Here is a 23,116-nt window from a genome sequence, read left to right on the forward strand (position 1 = left end):
CTTCCTGACTTTGCACCGGTACTTTATTCAGGTCTTACAACTACAGAGGAAATTCCCCTATGGCTTTTACTGAATTAACTTAAATCACATCCCTTCACTTGCTTTCATTAATTCTGATTGCCAGTTATCAGAATATCAAACCACATTCCCATGGCTTATTATTTCTGTATGTTTTCCTAGCTTTTTGAATGGTTTGTTTAATTTCAATTTTCTCATGTGTCCTTTTGTCCTAATTTTTATTTGCACTGTTCCTTTTCTTTTTCTGTTCCTAATTAATCATCCTTCTGAAAGTTTGCTAAAGAGTGGGTAAGTGCATTTTCCTTTCCAAATAACAATGTTTTGCATTGTTATTTTTTATTAAGGAATATGGAATAATTCAAATGAATACTAAAATGATCTAATAAATGTCAAGGAACTGGCATACAGTATTTTCTGTTGAAATCGCTTTTCCTCTTTTCCTGGCATTTACAGCAGATTTTTGTTTGTGTGGGGGTTTGTTTTCGCATTACTATTTAAATTTAATCGACAGCGGACGTTAGAGAAATTGAAAAACTTAACAGGAGTCTGAGTGGAGGCTCTAAACCTGGATTTGCTTTTCCATGAATAGAGAAAATGAATGGCTGCCACAAGGGTTCAGAAAATGGCACTTTGCCTCGGCACTCAGTCAACATCTAGATATAGAATGAGTGGGCTCTGGGGCATAAACCCAAAGTATCAGAGTGTTTCAGAACAGTTTTTGCAAAATCAGTCCCAATGTCTTGGTCAAATTCTGAACCACATCCCCCAGCAGTTTTTCAAAGAGAACTTTTCATCCCCTGTATTAAATTATTGTGATATCTTGTTTTGTAAGTTCCAGACCCACATACCGTTAGGCCATGAGGCCATCCATGCATGCTATTTGTAATTGTGTGTATGTATCTACACATATCAAAGCCATCAAAAGCCTTGGGTAAGGAACCATGTGGCTGGTAATTTTTTTTTAAGAGCTTCAGATCTCTCTTCATCAAAGACCTGGAGTCAGAATCTTACAGCTGCTTCTGGGAGTATGGAAATAAACTGGGTCTGCAGGCCAGGCTTTATTTATAAATTGTGTTGTCTAAAAATTACTGACGGATGCAATGCCATCACCTCCCCAACATGCTAATATTTGTCTTTCTGTGTTCTTTAGCATCAATACCATTCAAAAATAGATGAACTAATTGAAGAAACTGTTAAAGAAATGATAACACTCTTGGTTGCAAAGGTAACCTTCAGCTTCAGGTGAAATGTTTCATTGTGAACATCGCTTTGTTATATCTGCATTTCCATTAAAATGTAACACGTTAAAAAGTTGAGCTGAATACTTGTATCTCTCAGGAAACGAGATCGTACGTCACCCAGGCTCAGCTCTGAATGATTTTTTCTGATGATTGCGAGCCGTGTGAAGATGAATTGATAAAGTGGCATGTGTTAACTTAATAAGAAATTGTCCCCAGACATCATACTAGGTTATGTGGAAAATGTTTGTTTTGTTTTTCAGCACTGACAAAGCTAGATTTTAGAAACAGAAAGTTAAACGCTAATAAGGAATTCTGCCATCCTGAAAACCCCCTTTCCCCTCGTTTCACATGCAGTGAGAGTCATAATAAAACATAAAAGTCAGATAAAGCTATTTCAGTCACCCTCATGAATTATAGAATTTTAACTAAGTAATGCTGAATGGGAAGACATTTATATTTGCCAGTGCTAAACTTCTGTTTCCCCCAAATTACTGATAAAATACAAATAAAAATAGATTGGATTAAATGTAGTGCTAATATGTAACGTAAAAACTGCTTTGCGCAGTTTTGGATTTTGAAAAGTGCATTTAATATTATCGCATGCTGTATGCAACTCAATAATATTTTGTCACTTTGTACTTCTGTAACACGCTATATTTGCAATCACATAATAATGAAGAGAAAGCCGGATAAGTCAAATATTTATGTGTGAAAGCAATTTATTCCTTTCCCCAAAAGTGGAAACCAAATAATAGAACGCAAAACCGAGCGAGGTCATTGCTAGTCTCTCTGTGATTGGGAAATGTTGCTCCGTGGTGTGAACAGTTAGAGTTTGAAATAATAATTCTTTTTTGCTGTTTTACTAGTTCGTTACCATCTTGGAAGGAGTACTGGCAAAATTATCCAGATACGACGAAGGGACTTTGTTTTCTTCTTTTTTGTCATTTACCGTAAGTAAAGAGCTTCTTTCTTGCCTGGTTTTTGTTTTATTTTGGGTTTGGGTTTGGGTTTAGAGGCGGGGTGCCAACATGCCAATTTGGTTTGGGTTTGTATAAGTATGTTACTTAAGGTCAACTGCTAATATATAATAACACTAGGAGAATAGGCAGGATATTTCACAACAGCAGGTAATCCAAAATCATTTCTATTTCACTTGTGAATATACAGTATGTATGTATGTATATGTATGTACACACACACACACACACATATGTCTCTATATGTATTCAAAAGAGAGCTGCTGGCCTGAGCCCACATTAGCAATCTCAGACAAATGACTTCCTGTTTCTGGGCTACCATTTCCCCATCTGTAAATGAGGAAAATTAATTTTAAAGGTTGCAAATGAGATCTTCAGGTCAGACAGAGCTTTTAAATATGTTTTTTTGGTCCTCACTATGTCAGGTACACTTTTCTTAACTGAATTAGTTGCCTACATTTAAAAATCTGGAGAATTCACAGGGATGTCCATATTCCAGGCTTTCTCTATAAAGGGAACAGTTAACAGCTCTGGGCCTGCATACATGCATAGTAACCATCTGCTGGAGTGGAGTCACGGTGGTCCCCATTGACCACACATGTGTTTGCTAGTTTCCTCTAGTGTCTTCTTGGCCATTTTGCTGATTCATGTACCTGCCTGGGCTTGGGAACATTGGAGTTTACAACCTCTGGAGTGGATGATTGAGTCTGTACAAACTGTGAGGGGATCTAATTCTGTGCCAGAGTTGGGCACAGGCATAGAAACAAGTTTGGTTGTGGGCAGAAGCCAGCCTAATTCTCTGTAGGTAAATGAGCAATGGAGATAGTCATTAGAAATGGGCTGCTTTGGGGCCTGGTTCTCCCACCCTTCTTGTGCTCGGTGCCTATGACACTGCTTCTTTTCCTGCCATTTCTGATAGCAGGGTTTTTGCTGGCTCTGAGACCAGGTGTTTTCCTCTGACGGGGCCATAGGAAAGACAATCAGTTTAAGTCCTATTATCTCTGGGTCTTTAAAACAGGCTTAACGTATGAAGAATCTCCTAGAAAGGCACTGAATGCCAAGATGAGGCCCAGGACAGGGTTAGGGGTTAACATCAATCTGGCAGAACCAGGTTCAAATCCCATTGCCAATATTAACCAGCTGTGTGATCTTCAGTAACTGTCTCAACTTCTCTGAGCCTCAGCTTTGCTTTGGTTTTGGTTTTGGCTTTGGGAAGGAGCGCTATTTTGTAATTTTGGTTAGGGTTTATGTGTTCATGTGTTAGTGGTGGTTGCCTACCGTGATGTATGGAGTGAGGAATGGATAATGTTTTCTATGATGAGCTGTTGTGGAGATAATAATGTAAGTGAGAGAGCATAGCATAGACCTCGCATGAAGTAGGTCTGAATAAATGATGGCTATCGCTAATGAAAGATAACTAACATGATTATTATATAGTGCAAAAACACACGCACTCAAGTTCTCCCTAAATATGCCTTACACTGGTATTTCCCATGCATTAGATTTTCTGGGAATTAGGGAAATGTAGGCAAAAAATACTTAGAACAATTCTAGATAGCGTCCATGTATCCACATACCCAGCTTGTTTTAATATGCAGCTCTGAACTTCCAGATATAAGGATTGAATTCAGCCCTGGAAATGTGATGGCTTCAGTCCCTGGAATTTAGTGGTAAAGGTGGGGTGGCATAGATGATGGTGACAATAGGAAAACTATCCCACAGCACTCTGTAGAACTACCCATAATGTGTCTCAGCTGAAAGGACACCTATCAAGCCACTCCTTTGACAAACAAGGAAACCAAGAGCCAGAGAGGGGAAGTAATTGGTCTAAGGTCACACAGCAATGGGCAGAGTAGAGATAGGAAGCCAGGTCTCCTGCCAGCTTTCCCCCACCATTGAACAACTTCCTAGAGAGAGTGGGATTCAGCTGGCAGTTGCCTAGCACTGGAAGGCAGATGGGCAGATGAGTGGGGAAGATTCATAAAGAAGGATTCAGGGCACATGACTGGGAAATAGTAGATAATCTTTCATTCCTCAGTGAAGTCATGGAAATGGTAAAAAGAGGCAGAATTATCTGCAGCATTTCTGGAAAACATTCCCCTGACACTCACCAAAGATACCACTTTCTTCAAGTCTTCATTTTAAGCAAGTGTTTTTACTGTGCTGGACTTGAACGAGTGCAAACCAGGAAAGCCCTTCTGCTTTTTATAGAGCAGAACTCAGAAGTCAGCTCTCATGACTGACTTCCCAGTAGAATTGGGGGAAGGGGTCCCCATGGCAGCAGTAAGAGGACACCGTACCAGGGGGATTCTCATTGGAGGGTGAGAAACAAAGAAGACCCAGCATAGCCCAGGCAGGAGTTTTCAAGCTGAAATTCTCATGCTCTCATCTCTTTCCTGAGACATTTTGCAGCCTCTCAGCATGCCTAGTGAAGTCCCCGTAACTGCAGAACACTTCAGTGCCTGTTGCTGGGCCTGTAACTTCCCTTCCTTAGTGACACTTCTCCCACACACTTGGCCATCCCACGGCCAAAAGCACCCACTTATCATTTGCAGCCTCTGTTCTCATCTCCTGCTGGTATTCCAGCGTCGGAGAACGCGAGCTGTGCTTAGAGGTGGCAGGAATAGCTATCTCTGCACGGGAATTCTGAGCTCCTGCCCAAATTTCACTGGGCCTTTGAAGACTTCCTGCCGCCCAGTTGTATGAATTACGCCAGAGTGGAGTGGAGGAGAGGGCAGAGTGTTGAGCAGGGGCAGCAGGCATTGCGGAAAGAATCGGGAAATCAATGAGGAGAGAGCCAGCTGTGAGTCCCGGGACCCTGGACAAAGGCAGAGAGATGGTGCCGACACCCTGGCAGGATTTCCTTAACTCTGCTCCCATTTCTGATTCAATTCTTCAAGTATTACTGTGCACTTACCACATCCCCACCTCAGCAGGGCTGCCAAGTATGAGCCATGTGCTGTGCCCCCCAGAAAGCTGACAAGTATCGACAAATATGCCACCCTTTCCCCCTCTTTCTCCCGCTGAGCGCCTCCTTTCCTGGGTGGGCTTAATTTCATGGTCCAAGCCAGACATTTTGGAAAACGTCTGCAGTGGCACAGAGCAGGCAGGAATATTTATTTCTCGTCTCCATCTGCATTGCTTCCTCTCTTGGAGAGGAGCTGGGGGGAGGAGGGAGGAGGAGATGTGGCTTCTTCGTGCCAGCCCGAGAGGCGTCCAGGCGCGCCCCTCCTCTCTTCCCTCCCCAGCCTCAGCAGCAGGAGCAGCCTGGGATTTCTGGAGGCAGGCGCCTTTCGAACTTTGGAAAGATCAGCCCAGTTGGAAGTCGCGATTAGCAACTATCCGCCCATTTCCCCTGACTGCAAGATGTGCTTTTGTGTGGGTTGCCTGCTTGGAAGGGTCCTTGTCTGGTGGGTAGCCTCACACTGTTTTTTTAGGAGGCCAGGAAGAGGGACAAGCAGGTACCTAGGTCTCTCTCCAAACAAATTAAAATACTTTCCTTGGTCCTATCCAGGTGTTAACCAATATGCTAGTTCTGGAATCTACTCATTCATTCATTTGCTCGTTTATTCATTCACCTAACATGTATTTACTAGGTACCTGTGTGTCATGCATTGTGTTGGTTGCTGGGAACACAGCAATGAGCAAGGAAGACATGTTCTCTGTCCTTTTGGAGCTTACATTTAGGAAAACAGACAGACAATAAAAAAGGAAAGAGAATTAAAGAGGGGGAGTGCTATACAGGCCACAAACTGGAAAGAAAGGGAGGGAAAGAGAGAAAGGAGATGGGGGTAGGGTTGTTTCAGCAAGGAGGTGACGGAGGGTCTCTGCGGAGACATAGGCTGAAACTAAGAGGGGTCAGCTGTGGCTGAAAAGAGGAGAATCCTCTAGATGGAACAGCAACTACAATGACTAGGAGGCAGGAAAGTAGGAGGCATTTCTGCAGGATATTTTGGAAGGAACATGGATAGGATTTAGAGACTGAGCACATATTGGAGGTGGAGACTTGATTGAAGGGGGCAACGTGGAAGGCCCCCCACAGGGAGGTCTTGAAGAGCTCCTCTGCACCAAATGAGTCTTGACAGCCAGTGGCGTACAGCAAAAAGACAGCCCAGGAGTGGGGAGACCTGGGATGGGGTCCCAACCCTGCCCCTCACCCGGTTGCCCTGTGACCTGGAACATAGTGCCACACTTGGCTTTTCATTCCATTCAGTGTAATATGACGATGGTTTTATTAGATGAATTCAGAAGTCTAAAATAGTGACAGGAGCAACTGCTCCTGTTCTTTAAGCACTTGCTAAGTGCCTCGCACAGAGCTAAGTGCTTTAAATACATTTTTCTCATTGCATCCTCTGAACACTGCCATCCCAGCAACGTTCTTGTGCAGAAGATCAGACTGAGGCTCAGAGAGGTTAAGCCCTCCAGTTTGACCAGCATACTCTTTCCCATAAACTCTGGAGCCTCCAAGGAGGAGTGATGATGCAGGAGGGGCCCATACCCACTCCCCTGACAGTCAGAATAATTACCTCAGATCCTCTAAAGGCCCCTAGAATTCACTCAAGATTCCCGCATCAAGCCAGTCCATTTGAGATGCTCACAATGGAAATGGAAGCCACTCAGGACAGGCAGGATAAAGCCCCGTTCAGATCTGTCAGGGGCCCAGACCCCACTGTATATCCAATGTCCTAGGTCTCAAATCACCCTTATTCACCCTTTCTTTCCATTTGCTAGTATTTTAATTGTTTTGCCACTTAGAAATTAAACAAAGTAGACATGCTTCTTCCTGCTAGAATCTAAGACTAGGGCTGGTGTTAAGTGCAGATCAACCAGTAGCATAGACTGCTTTTGTCAGAGCTCTTGATGTCATGCCAAAGAACAAGACGGCCACTTTGGTCAAAAGCCAGAACTGGATCAAAGGAATTCACTTTTGTCCCCAGAACATTGTGGTCAGGAAGCAGTTCAAATTTCAGAGTGGGGTGAGTGTTCATAATTGTTAGTGTTATCTGTGATGACGTCCCATTTTGCTTTGGCTTCAGGAAATGCCGAGCATGGGAGAGATGGCTTTTTGTAGTGTGGGCTGGTGATGGTGGTATAGACAGAGAGGTCTTGCTCTATCCTCAGAGGGTAACATCAGCGGTTATCAGATGCTGAATCCAAGTGATTCAGGTCAGTGGCTTCCTTTGGAGTGGAGGTAACTTCCTTGGACAGAAGCAACAACTGTGGTGGTAATAGCTGCCCTTTACTGAACATTTACTGTGTCAGGCACTGTGCTAAGTGATTCACATGCATTTCCTCATCGATCTTCCCAGTCACCCTATGCAATAGATCTGATTATTATCCCTATTCTACAGATGAGAGAACTTGAGTTGTTTGTCCCAAGTCATAGAGACTCTACCTTAGATTTACTCCTTTATTAGCTCCAGAATGTTATTTTCCATAGAACCAGAGAAACTCATGAATGAAGTCAGTTAGCAACCCTTTCAGGAACCATCCACTTACTGATACCATTTCTAAGGGAAAGTCCTCTATTTTTTCTCACATCTTACCAGCAATAATATTTTGTAAGTAATTTACGCACCAACTGTTTTGCAATAAAACCAAAGGAATAGACATTCACAATCCCTCGCTTCTTCTGTGCTTTCCACATAATCTTCAGTTTTATATTATGCCTTCGTTCAACGCGTTTGTTGAGTACCTACTTGATGCTAGGCACTGGGGGCATAGCAATGAGTAAGAGGGATCATGCCTCTTAGTACATATTCTCATGAGGGAGATAGATTCTCAACAAGTAATTTACATGTGTGGCAATTTTCCAGAGAGAGGGAGAAGAAGCTGATGCAATGGAACAAGAGCCTGAAGGTACCCAACCTCACCTGGGAGGCCATGAAAGAAATGACATTTGAGCTGAGATCTAATGGATCTAGCAAAGAAAAGGAGAAAGAGTGCAGGGCACAAAGACACAGAGGAGAAAGAGAAGGTCTAGCACATTCTGGGAAGGAGAAGTCCACTGTGACTCGGGGAAAGGCCAGACTAAAAGGAGGAAAAGGACAGGCATGGAGTGAAGGAACAGATACTCTGTTAATGAAGGGACAGCCTGATAATGAAGGAACTTGCCCATGGTGATGGGATCTAAGGGCTTACAAGGGACACTATCCAAAATTGATTCAGCTGGAGAAGCTGAGAGAGGTCACAGAGAGACTGGCTACTGTTATCAGTAATGTTGGGTTTGTAGTCTGATCTTGAAGCTTTGAGCCATCCTCAGAAGGCAAGACTTGTTTTGTCTAATGTAGTTTGTTCACACTGACCAGGAAAAAACCCCATGCTCTGAAGTGTTCAAGAGCTATAAAGCGCTGATCTGCCATGCCTTCGACCAACTTCTTTCATCAGCCCTTTCCCAATGGTTCAGAACTTGACATCCACTTTGGGGTTTGTGACAGATAATTTTATCACCTAGTAGGACATCATTCTCATTTCCAGTTCTTGCCTTGAAAACACAGTTGACAATTAACATACCTGCTGTCCGAAGCAGCCCTGCAGACACTTTTCAGAAGGGGAAAGAGACTCTTTCCCTTAATGTTCTCTAGTAAACAGACAGACACACAACAGACACAGAATTTTCTCCAGACTGTGAGATGCTGAGCGACCGGGTCCTAGAAGTGTCAGCTATGAAAGAAATACCTAATGAATACAGGTGGGGCTTCAAACATGAAATAAGTGTTCTGAAATTAAAAGTTAGAGATGCCGCCCTGACCTCTGAACCACGTGTGGTAGGAAGTTTATCACCAGAAAGTTGGAGGGAGAGCTATGATTGTGAAACCCAGATTCACAGAAATGTGGGCAAGTCAGTGACCATTTGTGAGCCTCAGTCTCCCCATCTGTTGAGTGGGAGAGCTGGTGCCTCTTTCGGAGAGCTGATGAGATGATTACAAATACGATGCACAGTGATCCGGCAGGATACCAGCATGCTGTGGGTGCCCACGAAATAGCCCTTAGCCTTGCCTTCAACTTCAACCTATAAGAAGGTTTACATGAACCCAGCGCTTTTAACTATTCTCTCACCTGGTCGGTCTTTAGCATAGTAATCATTTCTCTTAAGCAACCCAAATCACTCTTCATCACAGGATCAAACAAAACTCTCTACAGCTCCATTTCAGCACATCCTTGTACTCACAATTCTGATCCATCAGAGATGTTTTCCAGTAAGTTTAATGTATTTTAGCATTTAATGTTTTGTTTTGCTTTATTTTACTTTATTTTATTTTATTCTTATTTCTTTTAAGTAGGATCCACACCCAGTGTGGAGTCCAACACAGGTCTTGAACTCACAACCCTGAGATCGAGACCCAAGCTGAGATCAAGAGTCAGACACTTAACTAACTGAGCCACCCCGGTACCCCTTTAGTGTTTTAATTCTTTCAGAATTTTTCATTCATACATTTTCTAGAATACCTTTTAACCAAAATATTCAGTTAACCGGAATTGAATAACCCATTCCCCATGTTTATTTTAGGTTGAATCAGGTTTATTTCAACATCCACCTAGGTTACTTGTTTGTCCAGTTCTGCCCCTTACTGGAGTACAGTCCTGGTCAGGTTAATTAAGCTCTGACTTTGGTTTACTGACCTATACAATGGATCTAATAATAAGACTTCTATTACGTGATGTTGTTAGAATTAAATGAGAAAATGTTATGTGCCTGGAATGAGGTAAGCATTTGATACATGTTAACTATTGTTTTTATGGTTCTTACTGTGGTTATGTCACTGAGTCTGGAGTAGTAGGACCAATTACTTGATCTGCCGCCATGTTTTCCATGACTGCTCTATATAAATTACTAGGCTAGGAGTTGTCAGAATAGATTTTTTTTTTTTTTTTTTTTTTTTTTTTAAGATCTTAGCTCTCGTCTAGATGTTACTATCTAGGGTGCCTACAACTGAAGGAGCTTTTGAGGTTTTCTGGTCCAGGTTTCCAGTGTGTCTGCTCAGTTCTTCCCTGCTGGGGAGCACCACGTCTCCACATCTCTTCCCATCTCTGCATTTCATGATGTCCCACTGGCAGCTCATAATGGAGCCAGGTCAAATTGTACCATGAAATTGGCACATGCTGCCAAACAGGGTGGTTCCTTCCTCCCTCTTGTTCTTCTTCCTCCTCCTCCTCCTTCCTCCTTTCTACATATCCCTGAGTGCTTTCCAAGCACCAGAGATGTATCACATGGCACCTGAGGTGATGTTAGATGCCACAAAAATGCTGCATTAAATAACACCAATTCCACTGTGAAAGAGTGATCCCCCTCCTTTTTTAAAGATTTTATTTATTTATTTATTTGACAGAGAGAGAGGGATCACAAGTAGGCAGAGAGGCAGGAAGAGAGAGAAAGGGGGAAGCAGGCTCCCTGCCAAGCAGAGAACCCGACGCAGGACTTGATCCCAAGACCCTGAGATTATGACCTTAGCTGAAGGCAGAGGCTTAACCCACTGAGCCACCTAGTACCCCTAGAATGATCCCCTTTTTAATTTCATTTTCATCCTTATCTTTATATCAAGTGCAAAGTATCCAGTGATACTTACGTGTCTCTCACACTTCTCTAAAACTTCAAATCTTCACGTGTAACAAAGAGAAAAAGAGAGAAAGAGGGAGCAGTTTTGGGGCTTGGTACCCTCTGCGGCAACCATGTCTACCTAGAATGTAATGATGTTATTTGTATTTATTTGTGTGTACTTTTACTCTTACTTCCTTCTCCTCTTGATTGTACCTTGGTACTGATTTTCCATTTATGGCAGTGGTAAACATTTTCTTTTTATAATTAAGTATTTAAAAAGTGTGGCGATTTAAAGAACATTAAGTATAGGGGCGCCTGGGTGGCTCAGTGGGTTAAAGCCTCTGCCTTCGGCTCAGGTCATGGTCTTAGGGTCCTGGGATCGAGCCCTGCATTGGGGTCTCTGCTCAACAGGGAGCCTGCTTCCCCCCACCACCCCTCCTGCCTCTCTGCCTACTTGTGATCTCTGTCAAATAAGTAAATAAAATATTTCAAAAAAAAAAAAAGAACATTAAGTATAGAAGTAAATATAGTGCAGATAGTACATGGACCATAGCCATAGTCAGGAAGGTAGTATTGATGCCAGACGTTTGGGAGGTTGTGATACCTTCTCAATGCCCCCATTTTGCAGTTGTGTAAACTGAGACCAGAGAAGGAAAATGACTTGAACATCTAGATACATTGGACACAGAACCCAGACCTTGTCCCTCATCCATTTGTTTGTCATCCCCACTCTTTATCTGAGATAAGGAAAAAGAATTCTCCATGTGCAGCAGACCTAGACTGACTCTGATGGACAAGTTATCACTGCTAGTGGTGATGCAAACAATGCGTGCTCTCAAGTTCAGGCTGAGGCAGCTAGGGGCAAGGGAATTGGGCTTACAGGTGATCACCTCGTGCAGAAACAGAACTTTGAATCATGACAGCACAGTCCTTCTTTGCTTAGTGCCAAGGCTGTGTGGAATCCAGAGGGACACAAGTAAGACATGGTGTTTGCCCTCTTCTAGCTTTCATTCTGTTGGGCTTCTCAATGTTGAGAGGTGTTCAAGAGGCAGAGAAAACCCAAAAATACTAGAGATGGGCAGAGGCTCCATTCATGATGGAATAAAAATAAGCCTTTTTATCTGCTTGGAGAATTTATGAAATTAAAGCTTTTCAGTTTCTACTTCCAAATTTGTCCTAAAATGAGAGTATGCTGTGTAAATAGACAAATGGAAAAGGAGTGCAGCGTCGTGAAGAGGTCAAACCCCGGAGTCCAACACACCCACACTGACACCAGCTTTGTGTCTCTGAGGAAGCTACATGTTGGTGCCAGCTGTGTGTCTTTGAGGAAGTTGTTAAACCTCTCTGGGTTCAGTCTCCTCATCCGTCGATGTCAATAATCATCATGCCCTCCATTGTGAGGGTTAATTACTTGTAAAATGCTTAGCCTTATGCCAGGCAAATAATAAGCATGCAGCCATTGTTCAGTCATCGTTAAAAGGGTGGGTTTGAAGGAGCCTTTGAGCCTTGCAGAAATCCTCTCTGGGAATGAAAGATTGGGACAGAAATGAGGGAAACTGGAAGGAAAAACATGCCTACTTCAATTGGGCATCTGTTCGGAAGCCCCAGGGGGGAAGAGAGATGAGAACATACACTTCCTGGACCCAGTCTCGGAGCACAGTACCCTGAGCAACAGGAGATATGAAAAATTCTCGTTAATGAGGCTGCAGCTCCTAATCAGTGCATGGAACAGAATGCTTTTGCTTAATAGAGATCATTTCCCTGCCTCTTGCCCAACTCCCCAGCAGTGCCAGCAGCTCTTTGTTTAATGAAAGGTAGGGACTTTGAGTAGTGTGGTGGGATGGGCTGTAGGAGGCATTATTACCCTCATTACTATGATAATAGTTTAATCACAATCAATATTTATGAACATGCACAGAAGCCGTGCAATCAACCAGCAGCCCTACAACTCAGGGTTTTCATGTTCTTGCCTAAGGACGCTTTCCAGGAAAGCCTGGGCTCTCTCCCCCCTTTCCCCAGCCCCTCAGAAGCTCTGCAGAGGTGCTCAGAGGTCATTTCGGAATATCCATGATGGTTACATGATAGTTACATATGAGGTCTTATTTGTGGTAGTGGGTGACTGTCATCACAATTATCTCCACAGTCATCATCTGGACTTGATCTTTAGACTTTGGGAAATTATCTTGTGAGTAAGGTAGGGAAGTATAATGTAGTGGCAGATACTTTGAAGTTAGGCCCACTTGGGTTCAAATCCTAGCTCTGAGCTGTGTTCCCTGAGGAAAGCAATTTAACTACTCTGAGCCACACTTCCTTCAGTTATAAAATGAGAGGACAAGTTGTTAGAAGTATCAGATAAGATGGTGTCAGTTGGGCATTCAGTCATTGGTAAATGTGTCCGTAGTTTTGTGTATGACTATATATAGCAGGTATCTGGTATTTCTGTGTTGTCCATGTGAAAACTAAACAATTGTTTTTCCCAAAATCACAGAGCCAGTATATGAGATGGCAGGAGAGTCCAGACTTAGACTCCAATATTCACATTCTATTATCTGAAAACTTTTCCAACATTGGTTCTATTTATAAGCAACTGAGGGAAACCTTATTTTTAAACATTTCAGTGTTTAAGTCTTTTCTTTCAAATGTGCTCCAGATTTAGAAAGCCGGTCGATCATTTTTCTGAGCCGTGGCCACCTGGTGAGCCTCTCATAAAACATTTTTGGTGTCACAGTTCCCACATCTGCAAAAACAGCATCTATATACTCCAGCCCTTTGAGAAAGGAAAGGAAAGGAAGATGGTCTCACGATGTATGTCCTCTCTGTAGCATTTACGTGGTGCCTGTGTGTGCACAGCACTCCATTATTGACCAGAAACACCCTTGATCTTCAGCCAGCAAAGAAGACGTTTCAGCCCCTGGGTGGCAGACCTGGGGAATCCATCCTGCTCTCTATGATTGCAGGTACACTTCTTAGGTTGTGGTTCTCTCCAGTCCTCCAGGAGTATTGTAAGGGGCTTTCCCTGTAATTGTCACTTGGCCCCAAACAGGAGCCACTGAGGTTTGCTCAACTGCTCACCCGCACACAGAGTCCCAGTACATCCACCCACTGGTACATTCTGTCTCCCCCAGGCAGTCAGTCCCTCAGTTGGCACTAACAATGTATTCATCTTCCCAAGATGCACATAGAGCATCCAGATTACGGATGGAGTGGGGGGAGGGTTTGCTAGGTTTTGCTTTTGCCTTTGTAGAAGACGTATCTCAGAATCATGTTCCCAATCAACCAAAAACCTTGATGAAGTTACTCTGGAGTAGACACATTCCTCCTGCAAAGTGCCTTTCTCCATTAAAATGTTGAAAATTCTACCACTCAGTTTTTTTTTTTTTCAGTATTTTTTTTATAAAAGAAATATATATAGGGTTAAAAATGAAATAGTACAGACACTCTTATTAATAATTTTTTTAAAGAAACAACAGTTCTCTGGCCTGCCCCTTTCTACCCTCAATCTCTGACCCCAGAAGGGATCCTTGAAACAATTTTGTTTTTATCACCATAACCCCAAGTACTATTCTTACATTGCTATTTCTTGATTTACTGATCTTGGAGATTTCTTGACTCCTTACAGTAATAGATGGAGCTTTAGCTCACTTCACCATCTTTCACTTCTTCCCTGTCTTACACTTCTTCCTGTTATGGTTGTATCAGTATTGTCATTCCTCTCTCGGCATCTTGATTACTTTAAATTATACCCACCCACCTTGAACTCTTGTTTTACACATGATGAAGCTATTGGCACTGATGCCCTTTTCCTTCTCCTGCTTCCTCCTTCCATTGCTCTCTTGTTCTAACATGGGAATTGGATGACACATCTCTTCATTCTTAACATTTTAAAGTGTAGGTCCCTGTATTTATGAATGTCTCTTCGGGCTACCAGCACTGTCCACTAGAATTTCCTGCAGCGGTGAAGTATTCTGTATCCAAACTGTTGGATACAGCAGCCATGGGCCACATGTGGCTCATAAGTACTTGAAGTGTAGCTAGTTAGACCTGAAAAATTGAATTTTTAGTTATATTTTGTTTTCATTCATTTAAATGTAAATAGCCACATGGAGCTATTGGATAATGCAGGGCGGGACCAAGCTTACTATACAAGTCTGATTACAGAGAACAACCTTTTTCAGCAAAAATAGTGATAATAGCAGACACATAACTCTTATTTACCATGCCCTGAGAACTGACCTGCTAACTCAGTTAATAACCCAATAATTCTATGAAGGGTAGTAGTATTCCCACTTGATAGGTAAAGAATATGAGGCATGGAAAAGTCAAGGAACTCATCTAGTAAGTGGTAGAGCTAGAATTTGGTCCCATGAGATCCAACTCCGCAGTCTGTGCTCTGAACCACTTCTTTCTCCTACCTCTGCTCCCCTTTGGAAACCCCTACATCTTTTTTCAGCTATTTCCAATCTGCTGATCAATGGTGTGGGTGCAGCTTCTCCCATGTTCCTGGCCTGAATGATGTTTATCACGGAGCTATATGCATTTAGATGTCAAGCCTGCCAAATCCCTTTCTGTCGCAAAAAAAGAGAATGAAAACTGGAAGCTGAGGAAGGATATGGGCAAATGTAGGGACTCAGGGCAAGGTCACAGAAGGGCTCGCTCCCCAGTCATGGGAAGGTTGTTCCTTTGGCCTACTCATTCCAGCAACAGCAGTACAGCAGCTCACAGGTCCTAGGAGGGTTTGCCACGTCTTTTTTTCCTCCCCTTAATGCGGATTATCTTTGTGAATCCTCCCCACAGCCCAGAGAGGTGCAGAGGAAGAGGGCTGCAACTAGAGGGTGCTGGGAATATTAAATTGGATGGTTCATGAACAACACAGAAAATAGTGCCTGGCACAGGGTAGAGACTCAGCACATGTTGCCTATTGTAACCGTTTTATCTCTTTGCCAGGTCTACCCGCAGAGCCATGCTACGCTGTCTGGTACCTGTGGGAATGGTCTTTATCTCAAATGCTTTTCCTTTTCCCTGTTACAATGTTTTTCCTGGAGCCTCATGTCCAGAGCTCTTATGAGTACTAAAATATTAATGAACCTCTTGTTTTAGTACCAGAGTGTTTATAACTTTTTCAAGGTGTGGGTAGTGCTTCTATTCCACATTCTTCTCAAATCTAACCTGCCTTGTACACCATCTGAAATTCACAGACTTTTTTTTTTTTTTTAATTCTGGAAGGCATCAAGAGAAAACACTCAGTCTGGCACCCTGTTACAATAAATAAGGACCTGAGGCTAGACAGGTAGCTGAGATCAATCACTAATCAATGGGCAAATGAAGATTAGACATAATTTTTTTATTCTTTTCTGTACCCCCACCATGGCCTCTCACTTAATCATGTTCTAGTCCAGAGGTCAGAAAACCACAGGAAAGGACGAGAGAGTAAATATTTTTTACTTCACAGGCCACAAAGTCTCTTAGCCTCTGCCCTTGTAGCATGAAAGCAGCTAGCAACATGGTGTAAATGAGTAGGTGTGGCTGTATTCCAATAAAACTTTATTTATGGACAGTGAAATGTTAATTTACTATAATTTTCACATGTCAGGAAACATTTATTCTTCTTTTGATTTTCTTTCAACCACTTAAAGATGTGCAAACCTTTCTTAGCTCATAGGCCATACAAAAACAACAGGTTGGGTTTACCCCATAATCCAGTCTGCCAACCTTTGTCTAGTCTATAAGATATGGAGAGGAACACATTTGGCACAGTCAACTCTCAGCTAACCACAAGTGAATTAAACACTAGTAATAATAGCTAATGATTATTGAGCTCTTACTGTGTACCAGGCATTGTGTTGAGCACTTGACATGATGTTAAGCTGTTTGACCTCAGAAGAACCCTCTGAAGATGATAGTTGTTATCCTCATTTTGCAGATCAGGCTATAGAAGCTGTGGAAGGTTGAATAATTTTTCCCAAGGTCATTCCCAAGGTTCATCACTCCATTAAGTGATGGAACATAATCAAACCAAGATCTGTGTGACCCAAGGCTTCTACACCTTCCACAAAGCATGCTCTCCTTTTCCCAGATCCCAGGTCATCAGTAGGTCAGAAGTGGTTTTAGAAAGACACATCCCTTTCAGAACATCAACATCTTGGTGTGATGAAAGGACTCTGCACTCTATAGCCAGACTTGGGATTATACTCCAGTTCCACCAGTTACTGGTTGACCTCTTGAGAAGTGCTTAACCTTGCTGAGTCTCAGCATTCTTCTTTGAAGCAGGGAGGGTGAAATGAGCCTTCCCAGGCTCTACAGTGATGACTAACTGAGCTAATTATACATAAGGTGCCTAGTACAGTGCCCCATACAGATGTGCTCAATAAAGATCATTGAGGATCAGGTGAAAATCAGGTCAGTCACTAATGTTTTTATAGCCAGGAGACCCAGGAATACCCAAATCCTGTCCTTGACCATCAGGGACCACCCAGCAGCTTCTCCCAGGGTAATACAGGCAATGAATAAAGGTAGGGGAATATGAGGTAAAGGAACACCTTAATAAGTTCTGGCTGTCCACTGCTGCATAACAAACTATGGCAGAATTGGTGGCCTAAAAGAGTCATTTTGTTTTGCTCACAATTTTGAGGGTCAGGAATCCAGGACGAGCTCAGCGAGGAGATTCTTTGATGCGTGTGGCTCTGACTGGGATCACTCTCTGGGCCGCATCACCAGGTGGCTATGCTGGGCTGGCTGATAATCTGATATGTCTTCATGTGGCTTCTTTCTACCTATATGGAGTCTCCTCCTACTGATCTTTTCCATGTGGCTTCTGACAGCGTGGTAGTCTCAGGGCACTCCCACATACATTACCACTGGTTTGCAAGGGTAAGGAAGTGGAAGCTGCCAGCCCTTCTCAAGACTTGGCTTGAAACTCAAGGTGGACAGAGGAATAGACTCTACTTTTCCATGGGGCAGTGGCTCGCCCATACAGGGAGCAAAATCACTGATGACAAGCTTCTTTGGGAATAGGTTACCACACTGGGACCTGGGCCCTGGGTCCATATTCCATTGCAGAGCACTAGAGACAGAAATAGAATAAAAGAGAGTCCAGGCTCAGAGCCAGCAAAGAAGACAGCCTGGCCTCTTACTGCAGGGTCGGTCACACCCTGTCACCTGAAGCACTTTGGTGTACAGACAACCCACCCGGTGCCCTGGAACCCGACTGATCAAATCAGCCCCTTTGCAGGTGGCAGAAAAAGAGAATGTAAAATTAATAGCCAACATTTATTGAACATGTACTACATCCCAGGCCCTGTGCAAATGTTTTTAATATACATTAACTTGTTTAATCCTTAACCTGCACTAAAGGAATCAATAGAAATCAAATGCTTAGAATAGTGCCCTGCACATATTAAACACTTTGAAAAACTTTCCTTTTTTTAATAATTTTATTTTATTTATGTGACAGACCAAAATCACAAGTAGGCAGAGAGTCAGGCAGAGAGAGAGAGGGAGGAGGAAGCAGGCTCCCCGCGGAGCAGAGAGCCCGATGCGGGGCTCGATCCCAGGACCCCGAGATCATGACCTGAGCTGAAGGCAGAGGCTCTAACCCACTGAGCCACCGAGGTGCCCCAAACTATCCTTTTTTAAATTAATAATTCATACAACCGCCTTTTGAGGAGTTACTGTTGTCACTATCTATTTTCAAATGGGGAAGCTAATGTTTAGAGAAGTTAATTCCCTGGCCCACAACTGGAAAGTGATAGAACTAGATGCTAGCCTCAGTGTTGAACTCGTCCCTCCACCTCCCCTCACTCTTACCCCTGCACTGTATTGCCCATGCTGCCTAAGAACAAGAGACCCTTTTCAGCCGTTCCCACAGAGGCAACAAATACCAGTTCCTTTTGCCCACACTTTTTTTCAATGTCCTTTTAAGGCTGCTGTAACTTAAAAACCAACTACAAGAAAATGCTAGAAACCTCCGTCCTGGGTACTAAGTAAAAAGTGCCATGCCCAGAAGTTCATTCAGTCAACAGATTTGTACTGAGCTCCTGCTATGTATCAGGAAGTGTAGGCACTGAGGAGAGAGAGAAGTTCTTACTTTTCTGTTTTGTTTTCCTTTTTTAGAGATTTTATTTATTTATTTGTCAGAGAGATTGAAGGAATGAGCACAGGCAGGGGGAGCAGCAGGCAGAGGGAGAAGCAGGCTCCCCGCTGAGCAAGGACCCCCCCCCCCCAATGTGGCACTTGATCCCAGGACCCTGGGGTCATGACCTGAGCCGAAGGCAGATGCTCAACCGACCGAGCCACCCAGGTGTCCCAGTTCTTACTTTTCATAGACACAAGGATGGTAATAGATGATAAAATTCAACATAAGAGAGATGATTATTTTTAAAGATTTATTTATTTGAGCGTTGGTGAGAGGGGCAGAGAGAATCTCAAGCGGACTCCCCCACTGAGCACAGAGCCCATAGTAGGGCTCATCCCACGAGCCACGAAATAATGACCTGAGCCAAAACCAAGAGTCCAACCCTCAACCGACTGACCCACCCAGGTGCCCTGAGAAATAATTATTTTGTGCCTGGTGGTGGTCCTACATAACATTTTTACATGCTGAACTGCCTCAACTTGCAAAACAATAGTAGTAGTAATCCAGATCTCTGTGATCGCCTGGGTTAGAAAAATGGAGAAAGGCACAAAATAGCAAAATGATCCTTGCAACTGAAATCTCAAAAGCCAAACGCTGAAGTAAATGTTGCTAGCCCTGTGAAGTAGCGGCGTGGCTGGATGTTTCTAGGCAATAGCGGAGAAATCAGCTCCAAGCTCTGATGAAATCAAACAAACTGGGGTGGCTTTAGCTTGTGTGGAGAATAAAACACTTCCTTGGTTGATGTTTTCTTAAGTGACCGTGGTGAGAAAGGAGAGCTCAGACAGTCACTAAGGCAGTGGTATCTGTTCAGACTTCTTTTTTCTTCCATCTTTGAGTCTTACCCACTAGATTTCTGTTTGCAAAAAGGGCCTAATCCACTTTTTCTTTCTTTCTTTCTTTTTTTTTTTTTTTGTCTGTGCATTGATTTAATAGTATCAAACCCTGAGGTCCTCGTGGTCTGCACCTGGGTTGCTTTTTCCCCTAATGAAGCAAGAGAAGTGGTTTAAGCCCCCACCGTGCTCCCTATCAAAGCTACACAATGATTAACTCAGGTCCCCTTATTAGGACCAGGCAGAAGAAAATCCCTTAGTCATCAGCATTGTGAAAATCCCAGGATGGTGAGTGTTCAATGAAAAGATTACCTTGGGCACCTGAAAAATAATGGAAGAGCTCAATAGAGAAACCATTAAGCCTGTCTACATACACTAAGTCAGGTGGAGGGTCGAGGTAATTAGCTGGGACATTCAGGCCAGAGAAACCGTTTTGGACGTTCTGCCCCGACTGAGTCATTGGAGACAATTATTCAAATCCCTCATACATTTTTCCCGGAGAAGCCATTTCAGTTTGTGTACGCACGCGCACACACACACACCCCAAAGCAAGAGTTACATATGACTGGTCAGTAAAAGTGGTTACTATTTACTTGTTTGTTTTTAAGTGAATAATAAGCAGCTTAGGGGATGGGAGGTCCAAAGCTTTGACTTCTTAGCTGCATAACTTTAAGCCAAGTCTCTTCATCTCTTTGAGCCTCGGTTTCTTCAACTGTAAAATGGAATAATTAATAGGTGGTTATGAGGATTAAATATAACAAATGCAGTATTCCTGACTCATTGTCTGGCAAGACATAAACACTCAGAAATGTTACTTATAGTTACTAGTTGTGGATGGACATGACTCATCCTGTGTTTGGAGAGATTGTACACTTAGACATCATCGAAGAAAGGGGCCAGGAATCGTGGAGCAAATGCCTTCCTCTACAGCCCCCGATGTGGTGCCTCGTACATAATAAGTGTTCTTTGCTTCAAGCATGTGAGAACATGAACAGGTTGTTCTCTGACACTTTGTCTCCCTCCCATCGTCCTTGGTTTCCCTCAGGCTTTCCTACCTTCTGTCTCCTTTTCTGACCCCCTTTCCCAGAACTGGGAAAGTCTTTCTGGGAGGTCAGGGGCAGGGGGGCCGGTGCCCATGGGTGCTGCTAGAGAAAGGGTATTCTTTGTCCCATCAGCAGGATGGTCAGAATGCAAGGACTTCAGGAAATGACATATGGATGAAGTCACGGTTCTTGCCTTTTCCTTAGGGTAGCTGAGTCCCTACTTAGAAAAGGTGCCAGACCAGGTATCTGAGGCAAACCCCTCCCTTTCCCCCTTATCTCCTGTACCCCAGAGCACATGGCTTGGTCCCAGAGAGCAGGAGCTATGTGATTGTTGACTATAACTGAGCGCCCTGGCTTGGGGAAATGCCTGCTTGCTCAGGCCTAAACTCAGCCATCCTGAGTTAGTGAACAGACCTTTGCCATCTGCCTCAAGGTTTTGAGGGTGAGTCTCTAGTCTACAAGGTGTTCAGTGAATTGGCAGAAAGTATACCAGACTGAGAATCAGCTCAGATATCTGCTGGTAACCTGGGGAGATTCTAGCCTCCTTTTTATGGCAAGAAATTGCTCATGCACTAGAGATGAAGAGTGAAACTGTCACCACCATCACCAGGACAAGGAGCACGTACTTCATTTACACCAATAAGCCAATATTTCCAGTAACCATGAGGTAAAGTTACCTTAAGCAGCTTTTACCCTGTGCCAGCACTGTCCTACACACTTAGATGGGTTATCTCATTCAGTCCTTGCAGTATCCCTTTGAGTAAGATTATGATCATCCCATCTGCAGAGGAGGCTCAGAGTGGTTCAGTAACCTGTTCAAAGTCACCAAGCTAGAAAATGGCAAAGCCAGACTTCTAATCCCACCAATGCGGAGCTCATCTTAGCCACTTCACTAGGAGGATTTCATTTAAAGTTAAAAAAAGAAAAGAAACTAGCACACACGTGCACGCACACACACTTCTGAGAAGCACTGATGGGAAAACATACATAATGACAAAATTCTGTAATATAGGTAGTACCTTTAAAGAAATGGGTGTTTTATTCATTAAAATAACATCTACATACAATGGAAAAGCATCAAGTGTAGACCAGAGGGCCTGTTATTGATTTGATCTAAAGACAGTGTCTGTCGTGCACTTGAATTTTTCTGACCCTTGGCAGTAATTCTGAAGCCCTCATGGGTTGGGAGGATCTGGTCCTTCCTCTGAGAATATAGCTGGCAAAAACATATCCTATGGATACTGAAAATAAATGTGATATTTAAAGGCAGCACTGTTGACGGTAGGCAGGAATGGGTTCAGGAACCAGAGTTCTGATGCTGGCTTTGCAAATTTATTCACTCTGCTATATCTCAACATCTATTCTCAAAAGACAGAACTGATGGAAGCTTCTCACCTCTTAAGGAGACTAGAGTCAGAAGATGAAGCAGCCTTGGAGGCAACATTGTCACCCAGGAAAGGTTCACATCCAGAGCTCTCCCCAGAGCTCCTGCTTGAGCTCCTCAACCATCAGAGATGACCAGTGCCTGGATGGACCGAGAGAGCTGTTTGAACCTTCTCCTGGGGCCCTTCACTCTACTCATCCATCCTGATTCCATGCTCTAGAATCACCATGAAAAAGTTCAGTCTTTCCACATGGAATCTCCTTAATTAATACCAAACGAACATTACATTTTCTAGGCAAGATCTCTCTGTTCTCATTTTCCTTATGAGAAGACACTCCTATAACCTCATCATCAATCTCCTTAAAATTCAGTGGCCAGAACCAAAAGTGATATGCCACATTTTTCTAAACAAAAGTGGGACCACAATTCACTCTGAGCTATTTTTCCCTGTTACTATGGGATGGGAGGAAAATCACTAAGAGAGAATATAAGTCAGCAGTTATCCGGTGAGAAACAGAAGGCTGCTGGATGTAGTCAAGTGTATGGTTTTTCATTCATGACATAGAGCTTGCCTGATCTTCCCAAACTGCCTTGAAAGGAATAGAACTTGACTGGTGTCATTCTCTGAATTGAAACTGCATGTTAGTGGTAAATGGAGAGTAGGCGTGTTTAAAGGTTGATCATTTCAGCTGTAGCAAAACTCCTACCAACTGCCAAGCACTGACTCCACAGAGCAAGGAGGCAGTTTCTAGTTGAGAAGAATTATTTTACCAGCACCTGCCCCAACAACCACTGATGTTTGAATTCCTCTTATACATTTCTACCATGAGGGAGGAGGTCAGGAGTCCCAAAGGAAAAATAGGAGCTCAGGAGACCACATTTGAGTCCTGCCTTCTCTGCCTTCTGGCCTAGCTCATGAGCAAATGAATTCTTAAGTGCTGTGGGTTTTAGTG

The 23,116-nt window shown here is 43.2% G+C and overlaps 1 protein-coding gene across 25 annotated transcripts in view; it reads left to right on the forward strand.

The window, feature by feature from the left end:
• CADPS (calcium dependent secretion activator) overlaps nt 1–23,116 on the forward strand; it is a 477,655-nt gene that overhangs the window by 405,367 nt on the left and 49,172 nt on the right. For all 25 annotated transcript variants that reach the window (XM_047690232.1, XM_047690260.1, XM_047690359.1 and 22 more), the window contains 2 exons: nt 1,169–1,243; nt 2,126–2,209. In XM_047690232.1, coding sequence (XP_047546188.1) covers nt 1,169–1,243; nt 2,126–2,209 — 159 coding nt within the window. The remainder of the gene's footprint in view (nt 1–1,168; nt 1,244–2,125; nt 2,210–23,116) is intronic.

The sequence above is a fragment of the Lutra lutra genome, chromosome 1, assembly GCF_902655055.1.
Source record: "Lutra lutra chromosome 1, mLutLut1.2, whole genome shotgun sequence".
Lineage (NCBI taxonomy): Eukaryota > Metazoa > Chordata > Mammalia > Carnivora > Mustelidae > Lutra > Lutra lutra.